Source organism: Micromys minutus (assembly GCF_963924665.1).
Source record: "Micromys minutus genome assembly, chromosome: 27".
Classification (NCBI taxonomy): domain Eukaryota; kingdom Metazoa; phylum Chordata; class Mammalia; order Rodentia; family Muridae; genus Micromys; species Micromys minutus.
The window spans coordinates 20533452-20559675 of NC_137962.1; the positions used below are offsets into that span (position 1 = coordinate 20533452).

The 26224-nt window shown below is 50.8% G+C and overlaps 1 protein-coding gene across 1 annotated transcript; it reads left to right on the top strand.

Moving 5' to 3' along the window:
* The first annotated feature begins 234 nt into the window (after positions 1-234).
* BIN2 (bridging integrator 2) lies at positions 235-25572 on the top strand. The gene is made up of 11 exons (XM_080939560.1): positions 235-341; positions 6641-6721; positions 12167-12221; positions 12482-12576; positions 13028-13123; positions 15556-15663; positions 15851-15936; positions 17447-17522; positions 18305-18387; positions 20309-20984; positions 25253-25572. The coding sequence occupies exons 1-11, from the start codon at positions 261-263 to the stop codon at positions 25268-25270; spliced, it is 1455 nt and encodes a 484-aa protein (XP_080795686.1). The 5' UTR covers positions 235-260; the 3' UTR covers positions 25271-25572.
* Positions 25573-26224: the final 652 nt, after the last annotated feature.

The window sequence follows — 26224 nt, forward strand, 5'->3', positions numbered from 1 at the left end:
TCCCAGCGGTTCTCCCGGGGATCTGGGCAGTGATGGAAGTCCCAGTGGTCCTCTCGGGGACATGGACAGTGATGGGGTCCCAATGGTCCTCGAGAGGTGGCATTGGGTGGTCCAGGCCGACCACGCCCCAGCAGGCGGCAGGCAGGCAGGGTGTGAAGACCCGCCCTCTGAGCCTCACGCAAGGCATGCTGGGAGGCCGCACTTCCTCTCAGGGGCCTCTAGAAACCACAGGACCAGGCTGCGCCCCCGCAGCCGGCAGGATGGCAGAGGGCAAGGCGAGCGGAGCGGCTGGCCTCTTCGCCAAGCAGGTGCAGAAGAAGTTCAGCAGGGCCCAGGAAAAGGTAGGCAGCCTGGCCTCACCAGGGCCCGGGCCTGGGCTGAGGAGAAAGGGTCCTGCTGCCCCAGAACGGGCGGGGAGTGGTCGTCCATGAACACTGATGTGGGAGAAGGGAGCAGCTGAGGAGACAGCTGTTTTCACAGGAGCCTTCTGTTGCAACCCTCAGGCTGACCCAGAAAAGGCGACAGGAAGGAACGAGGGACAGCGACTGCGGTACCAGTGGGTCGCCCCTCTTAATTTGATTTGGGAATTCATTGAGGGCCTGGACAATCTGCACAGCTCTCCGCACTGAGCGTTGTTTAAGCTTGAATCAACGGAGGCAGGTGGATAGAAAACTCGAGGTTCCCTAGGCTATATACGGAGTTTAAGACCAGCCTGAGCTACAAGATACTCATCTTGGGGTGAGCGGGAAGCTCGTGTGCCCAGTAGCCAGCCCCTGTTTTTTAGATCTCTCCTTCTGCCTTAATGGTGACCCAAGGCCTGTTTGTCCTTCCTTAGACTGCCACCTATTACGTTTACCACAAATAATTTGCCAGTCCATTCAAATTAAGGGCACATGGTTTTAATCACAGCACTTAGGAGGCAGAGGCAGGTGGATCTCTGAACTCAAGGTCTGCCTGTGACTCAAGATTTACACAGTGACTTCCAGGACAGCCAGACTACACAGAGAGACCCTGTCTCAAAGATTAGAAGAAAAGAAAAGAAATTGGTTATGGGGGCGCACTCTTCACAGCTTATTTTATTTGCTTGGTTGTTTTTTGAGGCCAGGTCTTACCGTGTCCCCCGGCTTGGTCTTAAATTCAAGGTGATCCTCCAGCTGGGTTCATAGGTGTGAACCCCATTCTCATCATTCTCCACATGTTTCTGAGACAGTTTCTTGTACCCCCAAACTCACTACGTCCTTGAACTTCGGCTTCTGGTCTCCCTTCCTCCCTCTAGCTTCTGGGCTGCAAGGGTGTGCCATTGCATCTCTTAGATGCTGAGGGTTGAACCTACAGCTTCTTGTGAGCAAACCAAGCCCTCTGCCAACTGAGCTCCATCCCAGCCTTTCCTCTAAACCTTTAAAAAGGCATTTTGATGTTACCTGTCCAGATGTTGCTTTGCCTAGCCACTATCTACCCACACTCTAGTAGAAAAGGCAGTGTGGGCAGAGGCACAGTGGAAAGATTGTATCACCTTGGAAAGGTAGTGAGTGCAGTGGCGGTTGGAGAAGATTATGGGCACCCAGCTCTCCCACGTGTGGTTGACATTACTGATGACGTGTAGATGTAGTTCTTGGTGTTAAAGGACCAAGGGGGGAGGGTGTCTGTGTACTTCTGTCTTTTGAGGTCATGTGAAAGATAAGAGGAAAATAAAAGTTTTGTGTGGCCAGCCTTTGTTACTTCTGGTACCTTAACTTTGCCTCTCTGGAGGCTAATTAGACATCTGATAGATCAGAACATGATGCTTATGAAAAGGCGTAAGTACAGGGAACTCACCCAGAGAAAGCAACACTGTGGCTGAAGAAACACAAGACAAAAGCCCCAAAGACATATCAAGGATGGCAGGTGTGGCTCCGCATGGCTCAGCACATACCTAGCTCAGGCAGTCCTGGGTATCACAAAAGAGAAACATTTTAAATGAAAACAGGGGTGTATCCGTTGATTTTTTTTTTTTTTTTTTTTTTTTTTTTTTTTTTTTTTTGCCTGTCTTCCTCTGGAGACAGTCATCTAACCTCTTTGTCTCCTTTAAACCTGGACTCCAAAACTTGCCATAAATAATGTCCCATCCTTGGCTTCAGGTCTAGCAGTACAATGTTCTTCCCGTACTGGACCCTCTCACCGTCCTGGGAGAGAGGTGTAAACTCAATAAACTCAAGTCTGCTCAAGGAACTCGGAGGTTAATGCAGAAAGCAGATAGACTGTCCGTGAGCCTGGGGGTTGGGGTATTGGGTGTTGGGGTGTTGGGGGCTGGTACAGTCAGACACCGACTTAAAGGATAGAAGAGCTGGAGACCTTGAGTCTTGAGAAGTTTCTGAGAGCAAGAGAGAGAGAGAGAGTTCTAATATAGAAGAGATTCTTGGCTGGTGAGGGGCACTTGCTGCTTAGCCTGATAGCCCAAATTCAGTTTCTCCCTAGGCCACATTCCTGATAAGCCAGTCCACCTTCGGGGGTGGGAGTGGGGGGCAGTCCCCACAGAGCCTCTGCGGGAGCTGATTGAAGCAAAATCACTTTATACCTGCTCATCCTCCACCAAAGCGGGGCCATTAGTGCAATGGGAATGACCCCTCCTGATTCTGATTTCCAGTTCCCAGCGAACGCAGCATGAGCTGTAGTTTTACAATATCATACATCGTCAAGTTTGATCAACTGCTTTCATGTCTGTTTTCTCCGAGGCAGACTGCTCAGCTCTCCCTCCCCCAGCAAGGGTGTTTTTTTTATTTTTGTTTTTTTTTTAAATCACGCCTATGTTGTTCTTCTTTCTTTTAACATTCATTCGACTTATATCCCCAAGAGTTTAATTTGTCAAATATTTGCAATAGATTCTTTTGTTCAGAGAGTGTAGTCCCAGCGGGAACTAAGAAATGAGTAAGCTCTTGTCTGCCGGAAGCTCAGAATCCACTGTTTGCCTAAGATATGCACATCTCTGGGAAGCCCGAACAGAAAGATTGGGTGGAAGGTTTTCTAGCTCTGGCTGACTTTGAAATGGGAACTGTGTGTGGTTGGCAGTTCCTCCACTGAGCCTGAGAGCGCCTTAAGCTGAGGAAGATTGCTGTGGATAACTTTAGGCTGAACAGGAAAAATACCGCAAGATCGAGAGGGTGGGAGAGGAGCCTGGAAGAACTCACAGGACCTGTTGGGAGAGCCTCGGGTTAGTCTGTAGACTTTCTTCAAAGCCACGCTGGAGTCCTTACTCTAAGACAAAGATGCTGTTAAACTATGTTTATCTTCTACTGTCTGGTTCCGGCTCAGGTCACCTCAATTGACTTCAGCTAAACGCAGTAGGGGGTAGGAACGTCTTGGGGGAGGGACCTTTACCATCCAGTGAATACACCTTGAATTGTTTTGAAGGTGTATTCCTCTCACTTCATAGAAAAGTTAAAGGAATGAGATGCTTTAACCCTGGAGCCTGTTTCATGCAATTATATTTGCTTTGCTGGCCCTTGCTTTCCCTCTCCAAGTGTCTGAATTCTAACTGATCAGCGGCCCGGCCCGGTTGGTTAGGGCAGAATTCTCAGGATCATAGGACTGTGTTGTGAGCTTTCACTGACAATTGGTCAAAAAATAGAATACAACCAGGTGTGGTGGCTTACACCTGTAATCACAGTTCTCAACAGGCTGAAACTGGAGGAGGGTCACTGCAGGTTTGAGGCTAGCCTGGGCTACACAGTTAAGCCTGTTTCAGACATACTAATTCTTTTAGCAGATGTCCGTTGCGTAAGTGCACATCTTGTTCCTTCAGGGTCGAAGAACAAACACCTCCAGCGTAAAACGTGACCCAACATAGTCAACAGTTGCTGTGACAACAAGAGGTTTGATGACCTGAGAGATTATAAGTACTTCACCTTTCCATCTAGGAGGAGTTGATTCTCAGCACAGCCTACACACCCCAGAAAGCCCTACAGCCTCAAGCCTTTAGACTCTAGCTGCCCTCTGTATTGACTATAAATTGAGTTTTCTCTTTTTCCACCCCGCCCCTCCCCGCCCCCCTCCTAAGAAACCTAAGTGGGCAAAGGAAGGGAGGAGTCAGAGAAGGAAGTAAGAGCTGCCTACCAAGAACGAGGTGGTTTTGCAACTTTCTGGGGAAGAACCCTGTGTGTTGGGGTTGGGGAGGGGTGGAGCCAGGGAGGATGAGGACTGCACTTCCAGGGAGGGGTGAGGAGTGAGATGAAGCTAGAGACCAACAAAAGCAGACCTGCTGAAGGGAAAAGCAGCACCGGAGCACCTGTGACTTACAGGCCAGGAAGCAAACGCAGACCCAGCCGGGCGGGGCGTGGGGGCCGGGCGTGGTGGCACATGTCTTTAGTCCCAACTTTGGAAAGGCAGAGGCAGATCTCCGAGAATTCAAGGCCAGCCTGGTCTATAGAGTGAATTTCAGGACAGACAGAGCCACATAGTGAGACCCTGTCCCAAGACGACCAAAAACAAAAGAACAAGACACAGCAGGCAGCTAGAGAAAGCAGCTGACACACAGAGTCTCTAATTCCTCAATAGGTTTAAAGACAGAAGTGTCTTTCAGTATGCATGTATGGTGCAGGCGTGCACGCATGTAGTCCTGGGCAGAAATAACTTATCAGCAGAAAGCTTAAGGTATTCACTAATGTGTGATCACAAACGCCTTGATCTCAATCACAGAGAGCTTGAGCAAGAGAGGCATTGACCACTCCTCTCCCATGAGGCTGCAGACACTTGTGTCAGCACAGAGCAGCCCCCTGCACAGGCCTCGGCACCCTGGCGTGTGATTCCTTCATAATGAGATCCCACATGTGATCTGGATTCCTTCAAGAGATGCCACTCCCACACCCCCGCCCTGAAGGAGCCACACCGGCCCAGAGGCCGGTTGTTGGTCAGGCCTCCTCTGCACACTCGCTTACCCTCTGTGCCCCTCACCAGGCCCAGCCCATGCCAGTCAGTGTCACCTCCTTCCTATTAAACAGACTTTGTGGCCAGTTGTTGGAGTCTGAGCTGTAATGAAGTATCCAAGGAGGAGACAGACAGATGAACACAGAGAAGTGGGCAAGAATCCTGAGGAGTGAGTGAACTTCATTAATGGGCTGAAGTAAATAGAGCTTGGTGTGGAGAAGGGTGCGGAGTTTGAACTAGTGTTGGTTCACTCACATTTGTCTCTTATGTGCGCAGCAAAGTAGAGAAGCCACTAGGGTATTCCAGAGAGGGAATGGCGTCTGTAACGCTTAATAGAGGGACTTGTTTAGGAATGTTTTTAAAGAGGAAGAAGCTATAGAGAGGAATGTGGCGAGTTGAAGCAGAAGGCCCGCCTCCTTGCCGGAGTGTCCAATGGGAACTCGGCTGGTACCCAATGGGTGACTCTTACCCAGTGCACACAACGAGGGCACTAAAAGGAGGCAGGCGAATGAGGAACTGTCAGAGACACCGGAGCAGTTGGTCAAGACCAGCCACAGCAAGGGGAGAAACAGCTGGGCCTGCGGCTGTGGCAGTGAAACCAGAGGGGACCTGGTGGGTTGGGTGGAGAAGGACTCAGAAAGCAGTACTCACAACCCTGCTTGGGGCCCGGGGGATCAACAGTGCCTCCTCCCAACAGGCATACATGCTATTTAACACACAGCACACACGCCACATCGCATATGTGGAGGTCAGAGGTCAGCTTCTGGGAGTCAGTTCTCTCATTCCACCATGTGGGTCCACCCCAGACCAGCTTCAGACTCTGATGTAAGTGCTGCCTTCACTCCCGAGCCTCTCGGCAGCCCTCAGCCTTGCCTTCCTTACTCACATCTAAGTGGAGTGTTCCTGTGTCCCACGGGCACTGAGACTGCGTGATAGTGAGCTCTGGTTTCTTAGCTAAAGAGAACCAGACACGGGTACCATTCATTTCCAGCTGGGTTTGGAGAACATCACATCAGTTTCTTAAGGTTTTGCACAAGGGCCCCCGTGTGAGGAGCCCCCCACCCCCCCCTCACCTTGTCCCCAACCCCATGAGAGTGCCTGGAAGAGGAGCTTGACCGTCAGCCCTGGCTCGTTATCTTAAAGGGGCCATGTGTATTTTCTCAGTAGCCCAGTAGCCGCGTCTCCCTGCAGTGCCCTCCTCTAGTCCCTTTTAAAAATCCCTTTAAGAACTGGGTGGTGGCCTGAACCTTTATTCCCAGCACTGGGGAGGCAGAGGCAGGAGGGGCTCTCTGAGTTCAAGGCCATTCTGGTCTACAGTGAGTTCCAGGACAGACAACAGACAGGGCTACACAGAGAAACCCTACCTTAAAACAAGAAAAAAACAAAAAACAAGCAAAAAAAAAAAAAAAAAAACCCAACCAAACAAAAGTCGCTTAAAGGCTGGAGGTGCAGTTGAGCAGGAGAGCAAGCATTTAGGTTGTTCAAGGCTCTGAGTTCAGCCCTGCGCCAAAGGGAACACAGGAAGCACATTCTTCAAGTAATGAGATGGGGGTGGGGGAGGGAGACTGACTGAGCAGATAGAGCCACCAGCCAAATCCAGGTATCTCAGTTTGAAAACAATCACAAAGCATTGTTTTTGTTAGCAGCCCGTTACATTCCTGACTCTAGAGAGCTGGTGGGCGCCCACCCAAGACCACCAGATCGGAGACTCAGTTGTAAGGTACTTTGTCTTTTTTCCCAGGTTCTGCAGAAGCTGGGGAAAACTGTGGAAACCAAAGATGAACGATTTGAACAAAGCGCCAGCAACTTCTACCAACAGCAGGTGACAGGAGGGGGAGGAGGGGAGTGTGGAGCTGCTGAGGGGGAAGAGATGGGGGCTGAGGGGAGGGGAGAGGTATGGGGGCTTGAGATTGGGGTGGAAATGTGGAGGGGATGGGGTGAGGGAAGAAATGTGAAGGGGGCTGAGTACCAGAAGGTTCTAGAGAAAGCAGGCATTTTATCAGCCTGATGCTTGCCCCTGAGAAGCAAAGGAACTTCCTAACCCTTCCTGTCGCAGTGCCCTGTTCAGTCCACTGGGGCTGGCTCTTCTGTGTATTATAACCCAGGCAGGGTGACCTGGTCAGTGCTACCTCAGCATGGGGACTGCTGCGGTTCCTTATAACACAGTTTCCACATGGCTGAGTATCAGGAACAGGAGACTTCGACTCCAGGGCCCATTGTAGGCACCAGCGGCCATCTTTCAGCCCCCGGTCCTTTTGTGTTTTTCCCTGTAAAACATTTTCTCATGACTACAGATCAGAAAATATATCCAGAAAAAATAAAAACAGGCATGGTCACTCATGATTATAGTCTCAGCACTGGGGAGGCTGAAACAGCAAGTCACAAGTACAAGACCAGCCTGAGATACAAAAATAAGGCTGGAGAGATGGTCAGGCAGAGGTTCTTGCTGTCCATCCTGACAACCTGGGAGCCCACGGGGCAGAGGCAGAGAGCTGATTCCTACAGGTTGTCCTTTGATCTCCTCATGCTTTCCTTGGCTCTGACCTGCCCACATCTACATGTATACACACAAAGTTATTGACATATATACACACATTCTCTCTCTCACACATACACACACACACACACACACAGTTATTCACATATATACACACATTCTCTCTCACACACACAGTTATTCACATATATACACACATTCTCTCTCACATATACACACACACATATTCACATATATACACACATTCACATATATACACACATTCTCTCTCACATACACAACACACTAAAAAGAAAAAAAGGGTGTGTGTGTGTGTGTGTGTGTGTGTAAAAATATGTTGATTCTTGTTTCCTACTCTACACTTGTGATAACTATGTGTGTAAGACCTAAATATACCCATTATAGCTGTGAAGCTTCTAAAGGGATTGTTTTAAGGTTGTTTTTTCTTGGGGTTGGATTATGACAGAATCTTCTTGGCCTTTCGACCCGGGTTGGCCTGGTACTTACTAGGAACCTAACCTAACCACTGAGCCTTCTCTCCAGCCCCCTCACTGAGCCTTGTTTGTTGAGAGCTCAGCTTGTCCACAGCCACCTCTGCTTTGTGGCTGCTGCTGCTGCTGTTTTGAGTTTTCGTTGTAGCTGTTTTTGTTTCCTTTTTGGTTTTTTGTTTTGTTTTGAGACAAAGCCTCCCTCAATATCTCTGGCTGTCCTGGAACTCACTGTGTAGACCAGGCTGGCCTCAAACTCCAGAGATCCACCTGCCTCTGCCTCCCAAGTGCTGGAATCAAAAGCCTGCACCACTGCTGCCCAGCCTTCTGCTGGCTGTGAATGTCTTCTGTCTGCTGCGTCTTCTGTGGATACAGATGTAGAAAGCTGATGAGACTGAGGTTTTCATCCTTGTTTGGTAGCAGTAATATTCATAGCAATAAACATTCATTTAAATCTGCATCAGGAGCCACATCTTGTCTGCCTGCCCCCTTTCCTGTGTGACATGCATTTTGTCCCCTTTCCCATGTGACATGCATCTTGTCCCCTTTCCCATGTGACATGCATCCCTTTTACATGTGGCATGAATAGCCCTGAGCCATCACTGGCAGAGAGAATCAGCTGTTTATTTCTCAACATTTAAAAATATTCTTTGACAACTTCCCACATGTATGTAATGTATTTGGATCTTGCTCACCCCCCTTTCCCAGTCCACGCTGTGTGAGCTGTCCCTCTCAGCTAAGCAGCTCACTTTAAGGCCTTGCCACCTGCCTGGGTTCCTGAGTGATCTCCGTAGCTTTGTTGCAGAGACAGCATCTCATGAAGCCCATGCTGGCCCTGAACTGACTGTTTAGCTGAGGATAGCCTTGAAGGCCTGAGCCTCTTGCTTCTACCTCCCAGATCCTGGGAGTAGAGGTGTGCACTGCCACAGCCAGTTAACGTGGCTCTGGGCTCAAAGCCTGGGCTTCATGCACCCGAGGCCCGCCTTCTGCATGCATGCCCTCTCTGAGCACTGACTCTGTGAAGCTCTGCTCGGCCCGTCTGCCTCTCCTTACAAGGTAGAAGGAGGTGGTTTTCCTCACAAAGCACTTCCTTCTTTTTCCTCCTGTACTGACCACACCTGCTCTAGGTTCCCTGTACGCCTCCTGCTGATCCGCAAGCACCCTCGGTCCCCCAGTAGGTCAAGTGGTCAAGCGTCACAGAGAGTGGTTCCCTACCCCAGGGCGGCGGCTGTTTGTATAAGGGGCGGGAGAACTAGCTCAGGCTCTTTATGACAATGCCAAGGAGCTGGCGCCGGTTCAGAGGGCAGGAGTGATGAGATCAGCAGATCCTGAGATAGAAATGGCTCCGTACTCCAGACAAGGGAACTGAAGCCAGAGAAGCTGCTAGCTGAGAATAGAGCCAAGTGACAGACAGTCAGCTGTGAGAGCCTGCCTATGGAAAGCTTGTCTGCAGGGAAGATGGTCTGGAATGACCTAGCCTAGGCACTTCAAGGGAGGATGGATGGACAGGTCTGAGAAATGGAACAGTGCCCAGTACTGCCCCTCATTCTGAAGCCCACCTCCACCCTCGACACCTCCCTGCCCTCTTCAAAAGAAATAACAGGTGTAAAGGGAGAAGGGCCATATGCCCTTCATGGTTCAGCGGTTAAGAGAGTGTAAAACTCGGACCTTGGAAGGTGGCTGCTCTTCCAGAGGTCCTGAGTTCAATTCCCAGGAACCACACGATGGCTCACAACCATCTGTAATGGGTGTGTCTGAAGATAGCCACATACATAGTGTAAAACTCTTGCAGAACACCCATGTTCCGTCCACAGCACTCATGTTGGGTGGCTCACAACAGGCTACAACTAGACCTGCCTCTTGCACGCGAGTCCGGGGAGGACAGACAGGCTGCCAGATACTCTGGAGCTGGCCTCACAGGAGGTTGTGAGCTGGGCCCTGTGAACCGAACTCGGGGTCCTCCAAATGTCGCACATTCCTAATCTAACGACCGAGCCGTGTCGTCTCCCCGTTCTGACAGCTCTTACCAGTCATAGTCTTAATGAAACCAAGTCCTCATGCTGGAGTGAAAAGTTGAGCCCATACTGTTGTCTTTCAAGAAAGAGTGTTAAACCTTCGCTTATTTTCTTAAAAAAGATTCGTTTTTATCTGTGTGTATGTATGTCCGTGCAGATGCATGGGCAGGTACCCAGGGAAGATGCTGGATTTCTGAAGCCGGAGCTAACAGTGGATGTGCTGGGAATTGATCTCCATCACTGGGCTGTCAGGGTGCCCCTGTGGGTAAAGGTCCTGGCTGCTAAGCTCAGTGATGCAAGTTCAGCTCCTAGACCCACATGACCTTGTGTAGCAGGGAGAACCCACCCCTGCAGTTGTCCTCTGACCTCCTGTGTACACGGTTATTAGCTGGAGTTGTCCCCCTTTATCTTTTAATTTAAATGTCACTAGACTTTCTAGTAATGAGTAAGTCCACAAGAATTTCCTGCTGTACTGCCTAACATCTAGGCTTCAAATACTCCATTCCCTTAGCTGGTCTGCCAACCCAGGAGCTGACGGGCAGCATACCTTAGTCCCTCTCACACTCCCGAAGTCAGGCTCCAGAAGGTCAACCTCTGGCCCTTCACTTCCTCTCCACCCTGATCCTAGAAACTAGAGTTTACCCACACAGAAGAGAAGAGAATGGGGGTTGGGAGAGAGCAGGTGAGGAAGACAGCCTTAGTGACAGGGGTGAAGGGTTTGTCCTCGAGTTGGTGTGGAAGAAAAGTTAGAGTCCTAGGATGGCAAGATGGTTGACTGGGTGCTGGTTAGGCAGGCTTGATACCCTGCAGTCAATTTCTAGAACCCATGTTTTAAAAAGGCAGTCTGGATGCACTATAATCCCAGTCTCTCTGTCTCTGCCTGTCTATCTGCCTGTCCCTCTGTCACACACACACACACACACACACACACACACACACACACACACACACAGTCTGTGATCCCAGCACTCTTAGGGTGAAGCGGGAAGGCATGCAGTGAGGCAGGAGCAGCAGTATCAACCTCACCCCAGCAGTTAAGAGCACTGGCTGCTCTTGCGGTGGCCTGGGTTTGGTTCCCAGCACCCACATGGTGGCTCACAACCATCAGTAACACCAGCACCAGCAGATCCAACACCATCTTCTGGCCTCTGTGGACATAGGCAGTACACATACATATAGGCAAGCAAAACACCAATGCACATAAAAATACTTTAAGGTCTGCAGATACTGAAGGGCAGCCTTCTAACAGAGCTATCTAACAGAAAGCACTGTCTGGGGCAGGGGGTTACTAGTCTCTGTTTCCTGGAGGTACTTAAAAAACAGAGGATAGGGCTAGAGAGATGGCTCAGTAGTTAAGAGTGTGTACCACTCTTGCAAAGGAGCGGACTTCAATTCCCAGCATCCACCTCTGATGGCTCACAACCTGCTATACTCTAGCTCTAGGTAGAGCCAACACCTCTGGCCTCTTTGGGCAGCTGCACTCGCGTTTTCACGCACAAATAGAGACAGACTATTAAGAAAAAACTAAAAACTAAAAATGAAACGTTAAAAGGAGGAGAAAGGAAAAGGAAGAGAATATCCACCATGTAGGAGACTGAGGCAGGAACATTGCTGCAAATTCAAGGCAGCCTGAACTCGGGAAAGACTCTGTCATCAAATAGCAGCAAAGCAGAGGCTAGAAACAGGTGTCAGATTGCAGCTCATTCCTCAGGTTGGGATCTGATTCGGTGTGATACAGAGTTCCATAGCCGTGCAGTGAGGGCACCCACCATCCCAACATCTTTCTAACTCCCCTTCTAAAGAAAGAGACAGATATGGGGGGGGAAAGAAGGGGGAACAGCAGGGATGGACAACCGAAGGCAGATGGCCGAGTGAACGGGGGGGGGGGTCAGGAAATAGCTACAGAGTCTTGGGGTACGAGCTGGCTGGGGGATGAGGGGGCAAAGCAAGGCAAGGGAGGGAAGACTGCAAGGGAGGACCACACAGGCAGCCACATACAGGGAGCTCATTCCAGGACTTGGGTACAGGGTCTCCTGCACTGGAAGGGACTGAGCAGGGGCAGAAGATACGCCCATGCAGTGGGGGCCTCCGCTATCCCATACGCTGACCCCAAAGAGACAACCTGCAGAAAGGGCAGCTCTGGTCCCTGGCCACACCTGAAGAAATTCCAGGCACAAACTCTGCTTTTGGCCCTCTTTCTGAGGCTGACCTCTGGAGCGCCTTCCAAACAGGTCTTGTTAGTTACCAAAGCTGCTTTTCCCTTTCAGGCAGAAGGCCACAAGCTGTACAAGGATCTGAAGAACTTCCTTAGCGCAGTCAAAGGTGGGTATGCGGCCAGAAGGGCACACGGGCTGTCTCATACAGGGCTTGGGCAGCCCGAGGTGCACAGAGCAACCAGACCTGTCGTTCTCACTGTTCAGCTGCCCTTGACCTCTGAAACTCCATGGGCCTCAGAGTGACTTCCTTTCCCAGCCCTGCCCAGCTTCTCTTACTGGGAACCCACCCTTCTAGCCTGCCCCTCATGTGAGCACATCCCCGGGTTCTGAGACACTCGATGGCAGGACTGACTTCTCTCTTCTCAGTGATGCACAAAAGCTCAAAGAGGGTGTCAGAGACTCTGCAGGAAGTCTACAGCAGCGACTGGGATGGGCATGAGGACCTGAAGGCTATCGTGGGGGTAAGGGCAGTTTGGGCAAGGCACAGCCATAGGATGTGCTCCCATCTCCCCTCAGCTGAGCTTCTCTGTCCTGGGAACCGGGGAACTGGGCCAGACTCACTCCAGTTTCAGAACCTCAGTCTCTAAGTGATAGAAGATAATTACATCTGGGTCTGTCTCCCTCCCCTGTAAGATCACAGAAACGTCTCCTTGACATTTGGTGATGGGCTGGTTTTTGGAAAATGACCTCATGTACTGTTCCCTGGCTCCTGTGTACTCCACGCTCTGGGGCCAAGGGCCCTGTGCACCCCCTGAATGCAGTTCTATGCAGTGGCGGCCATCTCTCCTTGAGACTAACATGATATTCTAAGCACGGTGCTTCAGAAGAGTTCCCTGCAGAGAGAGCTGGGGTTCTTTGGTGCAGCCCTGTGGAGAACCAGGGCTCTCACCACCCTCTGCCTGGACCTCACAGAACAATGATCTCCTTTGGGAAGACTATGAAGAGAAACTGGCTGACCAGGCTCTGAGGACCATGGAGAACTATGTGTCGCAGTTCAGCGAGATTAAGGTAACTCGGTCTGCAGAGTGGGGCAAAGTAGAGACAGTCCACATCAGCAGATAGTCCACGCTAGCTAGGAAACACTGCAGAGTTAACCTGAGCCTGTGGTTGGCCATAAAGCTGAGAGGGTTTGACAAGAATCAGGACAGGTGGTCAAGTAGGGTTATGATGTTTACACTTAGGTTTCAGTGAATTACACTTTGAGCTCCATTGCTTAATGAAGTGGATCTAACCAGGTCAAGGATCCCTCTCCCTTTTACTTTGAGGTTTATTTTTATTATATTTAACTCAGTGTGAGTGTATAGTCGGACGTGTCTGCATGGGCAAAGTGCCCTGCAGGCCAAAGATCTGGGTCCTTTGGAGCGGGAGTCACAAGTGGTTATGAGCTGAACTTGGGTCCTCTGAAACAGGCTGGCCTGAAACCTGCCATCCTCCTGCCTCAGCCTTCCACGGGCTAAGGTTACAGGTGTGTGTCACCATGCCTGGCTAGGGCATCCCTTTTAGATGTGAGAAGAGGCAAATAGATTTAAAGATTCCCATTGCATAGAAGAGGCTCAGAAACTTAATATTATCTTCAGACACTTGAAATCCTGTTGTGGAGAAAAGGACTCAGCTCAACCCAAACTATTTAGAAAGCAGAATTAGAATTAAAAATTATAATTATTTAAAAATATTTTTGTTATTTATATGTGTGTTTGTGTGTGTGTGTGTGTGTGTGTGTGTGTGTGTGTGTATTTACACCACAGAACAATAGATAAGAAGACAGCTTTTGAGAGTCAGCTCTCTTGGTCTACCCCATTGTCTCAGAGATGTGACTCAGGCTGTCAGGGTCAGTGACCAGACACCGACCCCAACACTGATCTCAGCCTTGATCCTGAGCACAGCTCTGGCCTCAAGATATTTTTCTATTTATTCAACTAAATGTATTAATCATCTACTTTATTCTGCTGTGGATTAAGGGGAAGGGTAACAAACATACACTTCCAAATTTATGTCGATGATTAAGCTTAACTTTTAAGCTTAAATTTTCCAAAAATAAGATGAAATACATTCTGAGATAGTTTTCTGCTCAGGGTCTAAGCAGAAGTTGAATTATCTTACTATTTATGTGTTTGGAGACGGTCTTCCCATGTAGCTGTCTTAGTGAGGGTTTCTGTTGCTATGCTGAAACACCTTGGCCAAAAGCAACTTGGGGAGGGAAGGGTTTATTCAGCTCACACTTCCACATCACGGTTCATCACTGAAGGACATCAGGGCAGGAAGTCACATGGGGCTGGAACCTGTAGGCAGGAGGAAAGATGCTGCTCACTGACTCCCTCCCCACGGATTTCTCAGCCCGCTTTCTCATAGAATCCAAGGCCACCAGCAGAGGAACGGGGCCACTCAGGGAGCTGGTCCCTCCTCCATCAGTCACTAACTGAGAAACTGCTCTACAGCCTGGTCTTATGGGAGCATTCTCTCAGTTGGGTTTTCTCCTTTCAGATGAATCTAGCTTGTATCAAACTGTCCTAAAATTAGCCAGCACAGTAGCTCAGGCTAGCCTGTCTGCTTCTGCCTCCCGAGTATTGGAATTAAAAGTCCTGGGATACCACACCTCCTCCTCCTTTTTTAAAGTTTAGTTTATTTGTCACGCACATGCGCACGCGCACACACACACACACACACACACACACACGCACATACGTGGTGACTGTATCCTAAAAAAAGGTATCAGATATCCTAGAACTGGAGATAGAAGTGGTTGTGAGCCACCTCATGTGGTTGCTGGGAACTGAACCCAGGTCCTCTGCAAGAGCAGCCTGTGCTCTTAGCTGAGCCATCTCCCCAGCCCCTGGGTTGCTTTTGATCCTGGACAGTGCAGGGGCACAGCATGAAGTCCCATACTGTGAGGAAGCTGTAAAGACCGTGAAGACCTCTTCAAGTTCTGACAGAAGAGATGGGCAATGGGCAGGTTTGTTCTCCCTGCACAGCTTGTGGTCCTGAGGAAACTGCATAACCTTTCTCTGCTTTCAGCAACTTATGTCTCTGTGTGCTTAGAGCTCTCAGGGTACTCTACGCTCAGCATCTGTCCTTAAAATAATAATTGTGTAGGTTACCAAGGTTCAGAAGGAGATGTCCCCCACCCTAGGCCACGAGGCTCATCAGATAAGAGGACTAAGACCCAGAATTCTAACTTGCAGTTCAGTGGAATTCTCAACGTTGCTTCTACTGGAAGCCAAACCAGTTTATAAAAGGTTTGTAGGAAATTTTAACTCTTAGTACAGGTTTCTCTAGCTGAGAACTGTTTTCCTGAGATCATGAGAGACCCTGGAGCTCAACAGCTTATTAGAAGGTAAAATTCAGGGTAAAGTCTAAGACTCTGGTGTCTTTGCTCGGTCCTCTGTTACACACCCTGGCCACTGGAATGCCTCGTCTGCACCCTTTCTCACCACCCTGGCTAGGAGAGAATCGCCAAGCGGGGCCGGAAACTGGTAGACTACGACAGTGCCCGACACCACCTGGAGGCTGTGCAGAATGCTAAGAAGAAAGATGAGGCCAAGATGGCCAAGGTAAGAATAGTCAGACGACCTGCTCCCTGCGCCCAGAGTGGACAGGCAGCTGGGCTGAGACAAGAAGGATGGACTCTGTGTGGTTTTCCCCTGTAACGGCAGTCCGAGTCCTGTGGCTCAGGAGGAGGACACGGGTCTGGGCAGGAGGGTGAAGGAGCAGCCTCCAGCCCCTTATTCCATCATCTAGGCAGAAGAAGACTTCAGCAAGGCCCAGGTTGTGTTTGAAGATCTGAACCAGGAACTCCTGGAGGAGCTGCCTGTTCTTTATAACAGGTAATGCCTGACATTCAAGACAGGGCCTGCTGCTTAGCCCAGCTGATTACAAAACCACCTGATGGTCCAGATACGGGACCTGGTGGAAAGAGTCCCGGTCCGAGAGTGAGATGCCGCCTCCACCCTGTAGTGGCGTGTGTGATTAGCAAGCATCCTTATCTCTCTGGACTCCTGACACGGATCACCATCCCTGCCCTACAAGCTTTTCGGGTTTGAGGACGAGGTGTTGGTTGGGTAGGAGAGATCTTGTCTAGTAAAGGGCCTTGTCATCCACACAGCAGGGATACGCCTCCGAGGTAGACAAGAGCGTTCTAGAATCATTTTTCACAGTGAAAGAGAAACTTCATTCACATCTTACTTCTGCAGCACCAAGCATGTTTAAATACGATCACAGCCGGAGTTTGTCCTCCTAGACCTGTTCTTTGAGTCAGAGGCTAGCCATGTAGCCCAGGCTGGCCTTAGACTTTCGATCCTCCCATCTGGACCTCCCAAGTGCCAGGATTACAGGCATGACCACCGTGCCAAGCTGTTACGATACAGTTTTTTTATTGACTACATTTATGTGCCTCTAGAATTTAAACAGTGGAAAAACAGCTCCTTTCAGTTTGTTATGGGTAGCCCACCAAAGCTGACCACCCAAACACAGTTCCAGCTATCTGAAAGCCTTTATTCCGGCCAACTGGGACCATAGCCAAGTATTTGGGGATCCAGGGGTAGCCATGAGTGTCCAGAATATGGGGGTTTTGAAGGCAGAGACCACATTCTGGCGTTTTGGTCAGCAGGTGCCGTTTACAGAAGCCAAGCGACACGGTTAGCTGCAGGTACTTCACACAAACACTAAGATATGTTAGCCAGGGCATCCTGACCTCTGGTCCTAGGCTAGAGTCAGGAAGTTTTCCACAGGATTCTCCATTAGGATCAGACTCCAGTTTAGGCCTAAAATGGTCTCAGCAAGAATACAAGATGCAGGAACCCCTGCACTGTCTTGCCCTGTCACAGATACAAACTGTCCAGTTTGTTTACAGGAGAATTCCATTGTGATATACATAGATAGAAGTTGTGTATTGACCAAGGAGAAAGAGTGGCTATTTATTATAATTATAACTACGTGGCCCCATATTTTTATGTCTGCAAAGCAGCTTCTACATTAATATCTCAAAACTGATAACAGAAGGAAGGAGAGAGGGAGGGAAGAAAGAAAGGAAAGAAACAGGGTCTCATTATGTAGCGCTAGCTGGCTTTGAACTCTTAGAGAGCCACTTGCCTCTGCCTCCCAAGCGCTGCCACATGCTGCCACACCCAGCCAAGTGACTCGGAAGCTAGAGTTCCTCCAAACTTCAGCATCAGCCTGGGCTACTTTGTCTCCCCTCACCCTGCACTCCTGGCCCAAATGTCCTGAATCAGATTCCAGAACATCCTCTTCCAAAATGGCAGCCGGTGTTCTCTGGAGAGCCCTGGTGGCTAGCCGGGCTTTCCGCCACCCTCACGTGTACTGTGTCTTTCCTTGTAGCCGCATTGGCTGCTATGTGACGGTCTTCCAGAACATTTCCAACCTGAGAGATGTCTTCTACAGGGAGATGAGCAAGGTGAGAAACACTGGCCAGTGAGGCTCCACAGTGGGACTCCCTAGTGAATCCATGGTAGGCCTCACTTTGACAGTCTTTAGATAGCGGGGACAGAGTTTGGCTTTTATCTCCTGAGGAGACGACAGCCCTCCGCTGCTGGAGCAGCAGCATCCAGACCCCAGCCTCAGCATGAATGAGGATGTGGGGCCTACAGAAGGGAGCTGGTGTTGGGAGCCTCTGGCTGTTGTAAGGTTGGGGGCGGGGGGAGGTGCTCAACTCAAGCACAAGTCGGGTCAAGTGGAGTGGGACCAGTGTCTGTGACAGGCAGCCATAGAGCGAGACCTTGTGGAGGCATTTCTGCTGTGACACTCCAGGATTCCACGCTGTGCCCATCTTACCTTCACAGACACACATCCCTACACAGTGTACTGATAACTTAGGATCCGCTTTATGTGAACACCAACCGTCATCCCCTGGATCACCTGAGAAAAGGGACTCTTTCCAGTCAAAACCTGCCCTGAGGGAGACCCTGCCCTCAGGAAGACTCTGCCTTGAGGGAGCTGCCAAGAAGGGGGAAAAGGGGGGAGAAAGGCAGACATAGAGAGAGATAGACAGAGACACAGAGACCCTGTCCAGAGGGAGCTGCCTTTGAAGGAAGCAGAGGGGAGGAGGCAGGAAACAAGGGACCAAGGAGTAAGGGAATAGGGCGGGGCCAGAGGAGGTTTTGATTGGGAAAGCTGACTAGGAAGGGCGTAGCCAAGGCTCCCTTTAGCTAACCTCTGTCCTCTTTCTTCCGGCTGCAGCTGAACCACAATCTCTACGAAGTGATGGGCAAACTGGAGAAGCAGCATTCCAACAAAGTCTTTGTGGTGAAGGGCCTGTCAAGGTGAGCGCCTGCAGCCCCCGCTTCACCCGTGCCCTGTGTGGACACACTCAGTGTCTCTGCCCCCACCCACACGCCAACCCGTGCCCTGTGCCCCTGCTCACAGCTGTTTGGCCTCTCATCAAATAGTTCAGGTATGACTGAAGATGAAGAACAGGGAAAGGTAACCTATATCCACCGGCCAGACGTAGGTGGCTCAGCGGCTCATGCCTTTCACTTGGGAGCCTAAGCCAAAATCGTCATAAGTCTGAGACCAGCCAGGCCACAGTGACACAGGGAGTTTCAGGCTAGCCCGTGCTACAGAGTGAGAGCCATCGAGGAGGAAGGAGTTGGAAAGAGAGGAGCTACTGTAAACACTGCTGAAGCCCCCTGTGTCCCGCCCTCACTCATCCTGTCCACACCCCCGCCGAAGGCAACCACTGTCTTAAGTCTGTGCATATTTATCTTTATAATTTTTTTTTACTTTTTTATACATATATTCATACACATAAGATGCTTTTTTATATTTTTATATTTTTTACTGCATTTATTTTTCATGTGTGTGTGTGAAAGAGAAGAGGGGGTAGGGCGTGGGGAGAGAGAGAACCACCGAAGTCCACGTGGAGGTCAAAGGACAACCTATGGAAGTTGGTTCTCTCTAACCCGTGAGACCTGGGCTCCAACTCCGCTCATCTGGCTTGAGAGCCTTTAGCCTCAGAGAGAGCTCCTACCAGCCCCTTATTTTAAAACTTCATGTAAATGGACTTACACTGCCTATGTTTTTTCTGCAGACTTTTGAGTTGGGAACCGCACTAGTTGCTCAGGGTGGTCTTGAACTCCCGGACCCTGCTAGTCCTCCTCACTGGGTCTCTCAGGTTCAGCACACCTTTTTTGTGCCCTTGGCATCCTTTGAGACGTTTATCCTGTTCGTGTCCCTAGCGTGGCCCTCCCAGCTGCGACTGGTACCTCTGTGTGTGCTCATGATTTAACGTCTGTCCTGCAGACAGCCCTTGGGTGACTCTCCAGTCCCTTGCTATTGTGGATGCTCTTGCGATAAACATATACATTTCTCCCTGTGAACACCACTTAGGGTCTCTTTAGCATCTGTGTGGAATGGATCGCTAAGGTACAGGGCCCGTCGATGGGCTTCACTCATTAGGTCATTCCTACAGAGAAAGCCTGCCTCCGTAGGCAGTGCTGACTGACTGGCTAGAGAGCCAATGGGAAAGCCTGCCTCCGTAGGCAGTGCTGACTGACTGGCTAGGGAGCCAATGGGAAAGCCTGCCTCCATAGGCAGTGCTGACTGACTGGCTAGGGAGCCAATGGGAATTCCGCAAAGATAAGCCCAACTGGCAAAAGGCTCCGGGTGGCACTGAGACTGGCCCTGTGACCAGAAGGATGGGGATCGCACTTACGGAGGATTGTAGACTTCGGGAGGCACGGTTTCTTTCATTACAAAAGCTCCACTCTCCCTTCTCCATCACAGAAAGTCAAGCGCTCTGCGCTTTCTCCCCAGTTCACTGTCAGCTCCGCTGGTATTCCCGGATGCTGGAGATACCAGGTCTTCCTTTAAACCTTCTAAACGGAAAGCCTTATATCAGCAAAGTATCCCCGTCAGGGTGAGAGAGAACCAAGTGTCTCTCGTCCTCCCCCCACCCCACTCCCAGCCTCACACCCAGGACAAGCAGGGTTAGAGCAGGTCAAAGTTTAGTCTATATTTCTCAGGTTTCCCGATTCAGTCTTACTCTGTAAAACCGAGACAGCGGTGTGGGTGAAATGTTGTGGTGCTTTTTACTTGATTTCCAACGAGCCTCGCCAACAGTTGTGCCCACTGTCTACGGCCATTGTAAACGGCTGTCCTGTGTGTGGGCGGCGATTGCTGTGGCCATGCAGGTGGCAGCAGTCTGACCCTTCTGAATTTGAATGCCCTTCCTTCCTTCCACAGCAGCAGCAGGCGCTCCTTAGTCATCTCCCCGCCAGTGCAAACCTGTACGGCCTCCAGCCCTGTCAGCCCCACGACCTTACCTACCAGCCCCTATGCTCTCTCTGTGACCAGCGAGAGCGAGTCTGTCTCAGCCACGGGAGAGGAGCTGGCCTCTGAGGCAGGGGAAGAGGACAGCTGTGAGAGCGACGAGTCCTTAAAAGATGAGGAAGTGGACGAAGACCAATCTGAAACAAGCTCTTCAGAGGGGGACGAGAACGAGGAAGAGCCTCTATCAGCCTGCAACGGCCTCACCCAGCCCCCAGCCTCCCCTGCAGCTGAGGTCAAGTCCCAGGAGGAAGCTGCCCCGCGCTCCCCAACTCCACCCCTGGGCAGAGGTCCGACCGGGAAGGAGCATCCTCCCCCCGGGGAAGTGGTCCTTCGTGCCCGCGCCTCGAGCGAGGGAGCAGAGCAAAGCAAAAGAGCAGCATCCATCCAGAGGACTTCGGCGCCGCCCAGCAGGCCTCCACCGCCCAAAGCCCCCGGCCCTGCAGAGGGGTCGCAGCCTTGCAGCCCCACGGTCCCTTCAGACGCCTCTTCCAATCCAGAGTCACCAGAGACCAGACAAAAGGAAGGCGCTGGCAGCTCTGGCCCAGAACCAGAAGAACCGTGCCCCTCCTCCACCAAGAGCACCACCCAGGCAAGTGGGGGGTCTGGCTGGGCCTTTTTCTACTTTGTTTGGTGTGCCTGTTTGTTTGTTCACATTTTTTGGAGACAGAATGTCTCTCCTTGTATTTCCCGTGTCCTGGAGCTTGCTGTATAGACCAGGCTGTCCTGGAATTTACAGAGCTCTGCCTGGCGCCTCTCCAGAGTGCTGGATTAAACACTTGTGCCATGGAGCCTAGCTTTTATAAAAGATTTTTTAACAACGTGGTCTTCCAGCCTCCCTTTTACCTTTTTTTTTTTAAGATTTGTTTTAGTTATATGGAGCGCACTGTAGCTGTCCTCAGACACACCAGAAGAGGGCGTCAGATCCCATTACAGATGGCGGTGAGCCACCGTGTGGTTGCTGGGAATTGAACTCAGGACCTCTGGAAGAGCAGTCAGTCTTTTAACAGCTGAGCTGTCTCTCCAGTCCTATAAAAATATTTTGATGTTGGCTTAAGCATCATGAGGTTTAAGGGAAAGAAACAGACAGACACACAGACAGACAGACACATAAGAACAAAGTGCAGGTGTCTTAGAGTTGTCTTTTGTTTGTTTACATTTCGTTTTTTTAAGACACTCACTCACCCCATAGCCCTGGCTGGCCTAGAACTCTGGAACTCACTCCGTAGACCAGACAAACTTCAGAGGCCCAGTGCCCTCCTGCCTTCCACATACTGCTATGCGGTGTGCACCCCATGCCTGCCTTCTGTTTGGGACGCTAGTCCTCAGGCTGCTCCACCCCCACCCCACCCCAAAATCAGTATTTTAGGGTCTCCACATTTTCCTCAACGGGCTGGAAGTCCGGGTTGGCGTTGGAGCGTCTGAGCATTTGTGCACAAGGCTCTACTTGCCGTCCTCAGGACCGACAAATGACAGAGCCCTAGGGCACTGTTTTTTTTTTTTTTTTTAATCCAAGAGTGTTTAGGATATTTTTTTTTTGCTTTGTTCTGTGAAGCTCTGGGTGGCCTAGAACTCACTGTGTAGGCCAGGCTAACCTCAAGCCCATAGAGACCCATAGGAGACTTGGATGCCTCTGCCTCCCGAGTCCTGGGATCACACGTGTGCACCTCCACTCCCTGCCCCCCACCATGCTGGGTCTTAAACATTCTTCTTTATTCGCTTTGCGTGTGCATGTGTGTTGGCTCGCACGCCTAGGTGTATCAGTCTCCTCCACTGCTGGGGTTCGAACCCCACTCATCAGGATTGGCAGCAAGTGTCTCTCCTCACTAAGTTCTTTTGCAGCCTCTCAGCCCAAAACTTATTAAAGTTATGGCTCTTTCTGTTTTGTCTTTAAATTTTTACCTTATTTTATGTGTGTATTGCCCACATTTGCATCTGTGCACCATTTGTGCGTGTGCCTGGTGCCAGAGAGGGCATTGGATCCCCTGGAGCTGGAGTTACAGATGGTTTGTGAGCCACCATGTAGGGGCTAGGAGTCAAACCTAGGTCCTTTGGAAGAGCAGCCAGTGCTCTAACCACTGAGCCATCCCCCAGGGCCCACATTCAAGTCATAAGGAAAGCAAATCATAATAAAGAACTGGGCTGACCAGACGGGCCAGCAGGTAAAGTGCTTGCCACAAAAGACTGAGTTTAATTCCTGGGACCTACTGTGGAGAACTGACCCCCTCCATCGTCCCCTGACGTGGCACATGTGTGCTCTTAAAACACAGTCACACACATGCACATGTTCGTGTGCTTGCACACAAGCAAATAATCAAATGCATAGAATATTGAAAAGTGGGATGGAGGTGGGTGGGCGGCGCCCGGTGGGCCAGCGCCGGCACAGGCCTCGACTTCAGACAGTGCCTGGCAGACAAAGGCGCGTGGATGGTGTCTGAGGAAGCAGGGTGCTCAGAGGGCTGACAGGAAAGCACAACAGAATGGACTGCCTTCAGAGATGACTGTCCTCCCTTGATGTGGAGCTAAGATGGTCTGTGGTCATGTGCATCACAGAGGTGCCACGGGGATGGCTGCCCAGGCAGTGTTAGGATTCACTCCCTCACCGCAGTCACGGAGCAAGCCCACGCTGTATCCCTGGCTCTTCTCTAGCAAATGGCAAACAAGTTAGGCCCTTGCCTGGCATACATAAGCTCCGGGTTTGATCTAGCACTCCGGGTCAGGGTGGCGCAGGCCCATAACGCCAGCACCACAGCGGCAGAGGCAGGTCTGTGGTGACTTTGAAGCCACTCTGGAGATTATATGAGACCCTCTCTCTCAGCAGTTGAAAGAGCTGGATAATCATAAGGACTGGAGTTCAAATCCCTCAGCCACATAGCCATCTGGGAATCAGATGTAGCCTAAACCCCAGCTCCAGGAGAGGGAGAAGTGAGGGGTGATGGGAAGACCACGGGGGCTTTCCGCCAAACCTAAAAACAGTGAGACTTAGATTTAGGGAGAGTCTCTTTCTCAAAGATTTACTGTGAGTTGATAGAGGCAGACATCTGAGACCCTCTCTGCTCTACACACATTCACACACCACATACAGCACATGCATGTACACGCACACACCACATATAGCGCGTACACACATACACACACACACCGCACACTCAGTTACTAGATGGTTGTCAGCTGCCATGTGTCTAGTAATTACGTTTCTTTTTCAAAGGAGGGTTTTGTGTGTGTGTGGTGTGTGTGTGTGTGTGTGTTACTGAATTAAGTTTTAATTTAACTTAGGCATGTCAGACAAGTGCTCTACCACTGAATGACCTGTGTTCCCACTCAGAGCAAACAGCATGTTTTAACCTTGTGGGAAGGCCTTCCTGACATAGTTCTTTGACAGTGCCATCTACGCCTCGGTCTCCCAACTTTCCCTAAAGGGAGCTGGAAAGATGGCTCAATCTGTACAGGGTCTGCTGTGTAACCCCAGGGCCTTGGTTCAGATCCCTAGTGCCATGTGAAACAGACTTGGTGATGTATGGGGACTGGAGACAAGAAAGGCCCTGGTGCTCTAGCCAAGTTAGTGAGCCCCAAGTTCCGAGAGACCCTGCCTCAAGGAAGATGGCAAGAGGCCAGCAAGATTGCTTAGCAGGTGAAGATGTCTGCCTCGCCTGCCTCGCCAATGACCTGAGTCAGACACTTGGTCTATATGGAAGAAGAGACCCCACTCCCAAATGCTGTCCTCTGCTCTCCACACACCCTGGCATGCACACATGCATATGTACGTACACACACACACACACACACACACACACACACACACCAAAGAAACCATCATGCCTCTTGCCTCTCCAGCTCACTGACCTCTTGTCACTTAGAAGTAAGAGCCACAGTGCACTGAGGACAGTCAGTCTGGAAGGAGCCATTAGTCGCTGGAACACTTACTCCTTGTGGAAATGTAAGAGCCAGCCACACAAAGTCGCAAGGTGTGTCTGGCTGAGGAGCGACATCTACAATCCAAAGACCTGGCTTTCTGGCCCGCAAGCCATGGCTCCCTCCAAATCTATTCCCTTTTTAAGTCAGTCTGTAAAACAGCACTGAGAGCCTACCCCGGTGCCTCAGGCTCAGAGAATGGCACCAGGCATTTGCCCTTTGTATCACTTACCACCCTGGGAAAGTATAGGGCATGGAAGACCTTCCACGGAGACCAGGGACGCCGAGCTTCTCTCACAGGTAGAACCGTTGACCTTGTAGGACCACAGCCCCAGACTCACCTCTCTACAGATCCCAGAGGAAATACCAGGAGAGCACCGCAGCCTCAGGAAGGAGTAAGGAGGCCGGGGGTGCTGCTCAGTGAGTGAGTGCTCACCCGCTTAGCATGCATGAAGTCCTGGCTTCACTCCGCAGTAGCACGTAGACTGAGCATGGTGACACATACCTGTAATCTCAGTACCTGGGAGGTCGCCCTTGGCCAGCCACATAGCTAGTTTGAACGCTGGGATTGCAAGCAACCCATGCTACCTGCCCAGTGTTCATGTGGCTTCTCCCCAGCCTGTGTATACTTGACTTAAAAAGTGATGTTACACAGAACACACGAAACATTCGCACACATAACAGTGCACACAGTAAACTCAGAAGGTGACCCAGAGCGGTCACATAAAATCGGAGCCATGGATTTCTTAACTCTGGAGAAACACCTAAGCAGTTCTCCCAGTGAATGGTGCCAACTCCTTAGAACTTAGTCAGTGTGACAGGCAGGTTCCTCTACACATCCTCTCACAGAGGCTACAAAGACCCTGCACAGAGCCAGCAGCTCCTCCCCGGTAACCCCAGCAGCCAGTGCCTTAGGTCGGCATCTAACAAACCATATCTTCCTCCCAGGAAAACACAGAACTCTGAATAGAAACCGCCAAGGACCTAACCTCGTCTGCCCAGGGAAGTTTCTCAAGCAGAGGGCCAAGGATACAAGCCACATCCGATCCACGTGTGAACACGTGCCCTCGGAGTCCCGCCATTGCTGGAGTCTGCGGCAGCCCGAGGGAGGAGGGCACCACACAGGGAACGCTTCACCAGAGGCTTGAGCGGTAACAGAAGCAGGGCTGCGGTAGTGCCAAGAAAAAGCTTCTTTAGGTGGGTCCACACATCCAGAGGACGTGCGTCCAGCCAGCCACTCACTTGGCAAACGTTTGTCAGACTACTAAATAAAGTGTGGTTTTTGTCTAGGCACGTGTAATGGTTCCTGCCCAGGTTCAGCAGGCTTGAGTCACACACCTGACCCCAGGTCACCAGTGTCCAGGCTGGAATGCTTTTCTGAGTGCCTCCCGCCCCGGGGTATTTATTCCTACAGCCGAAAATACTGTGGGAAAGGGCTGTCCTCCAGAGCCATGTAACCTCCACAGTCCGGTGCCCTGTGAATGAGGAGCTGGGGTGAGGTGGGGCGGGGCGAGGCACAGACAGGAATGGTCAGAAGTCCCAGGCCAAGGGTCGTCACTTGCTGTGAGAGCTAACTTTGATGAAAACAAGTGGCCCTGGAGCCCTCACCTGCTCCGCCTTTGTTGTTGCTCATGCGTTCCTGCCCTCCCACCTGCACACCTTTGGTCTTTTGAAGCAGGGTCTCACGTAGCCCAGGTTGGCTCGTATCCTCCTGCCCCTGCCTCCACATGCTAAGGTGACTAGTGTGTGCTGCTGCACCCAACCTTTGTTCTTAGTAAGACACACCAGTCATCCTCACTAAGCACACAGTGAGAGTTACAGCACCGGCCGTGAGGATGCCGAGCAGACTGGCCAGGGCTGATGTGCTTTAGAGGAGAATGTGCCGTGAATGAGCACTGGAGAGACATTACCTAAGGTTAG

What these genes read in the sequence shown, in the direction of transcription:
- BIN2 (XM_080939560.1), top strand. Translation starts at nt 261, where the DNA reads ATGGCAGAGGGCAAGGCGAGCGGAGCGGCTGGCCTCTTCGCCAAGCAG. An exon ending in TCAGCAGGGCCCAGGAAAAG is followed by an intron (nt 342 to 6,640) that starts GTAGGCAGCCTG and finishes CTTTTTTCCCAG; the next exon opens with GTTCTGCAGAAGCTGGGGAA. An exon ending in ACCTGAAGGCTATCGTGGGG is followed by an intron (nt 12,577 to 13,027) that starts GTAAGGGCAGTT and finishes TGGACCTCACAG; the next exon opens with AACAATGATCTCCTTTGGGA.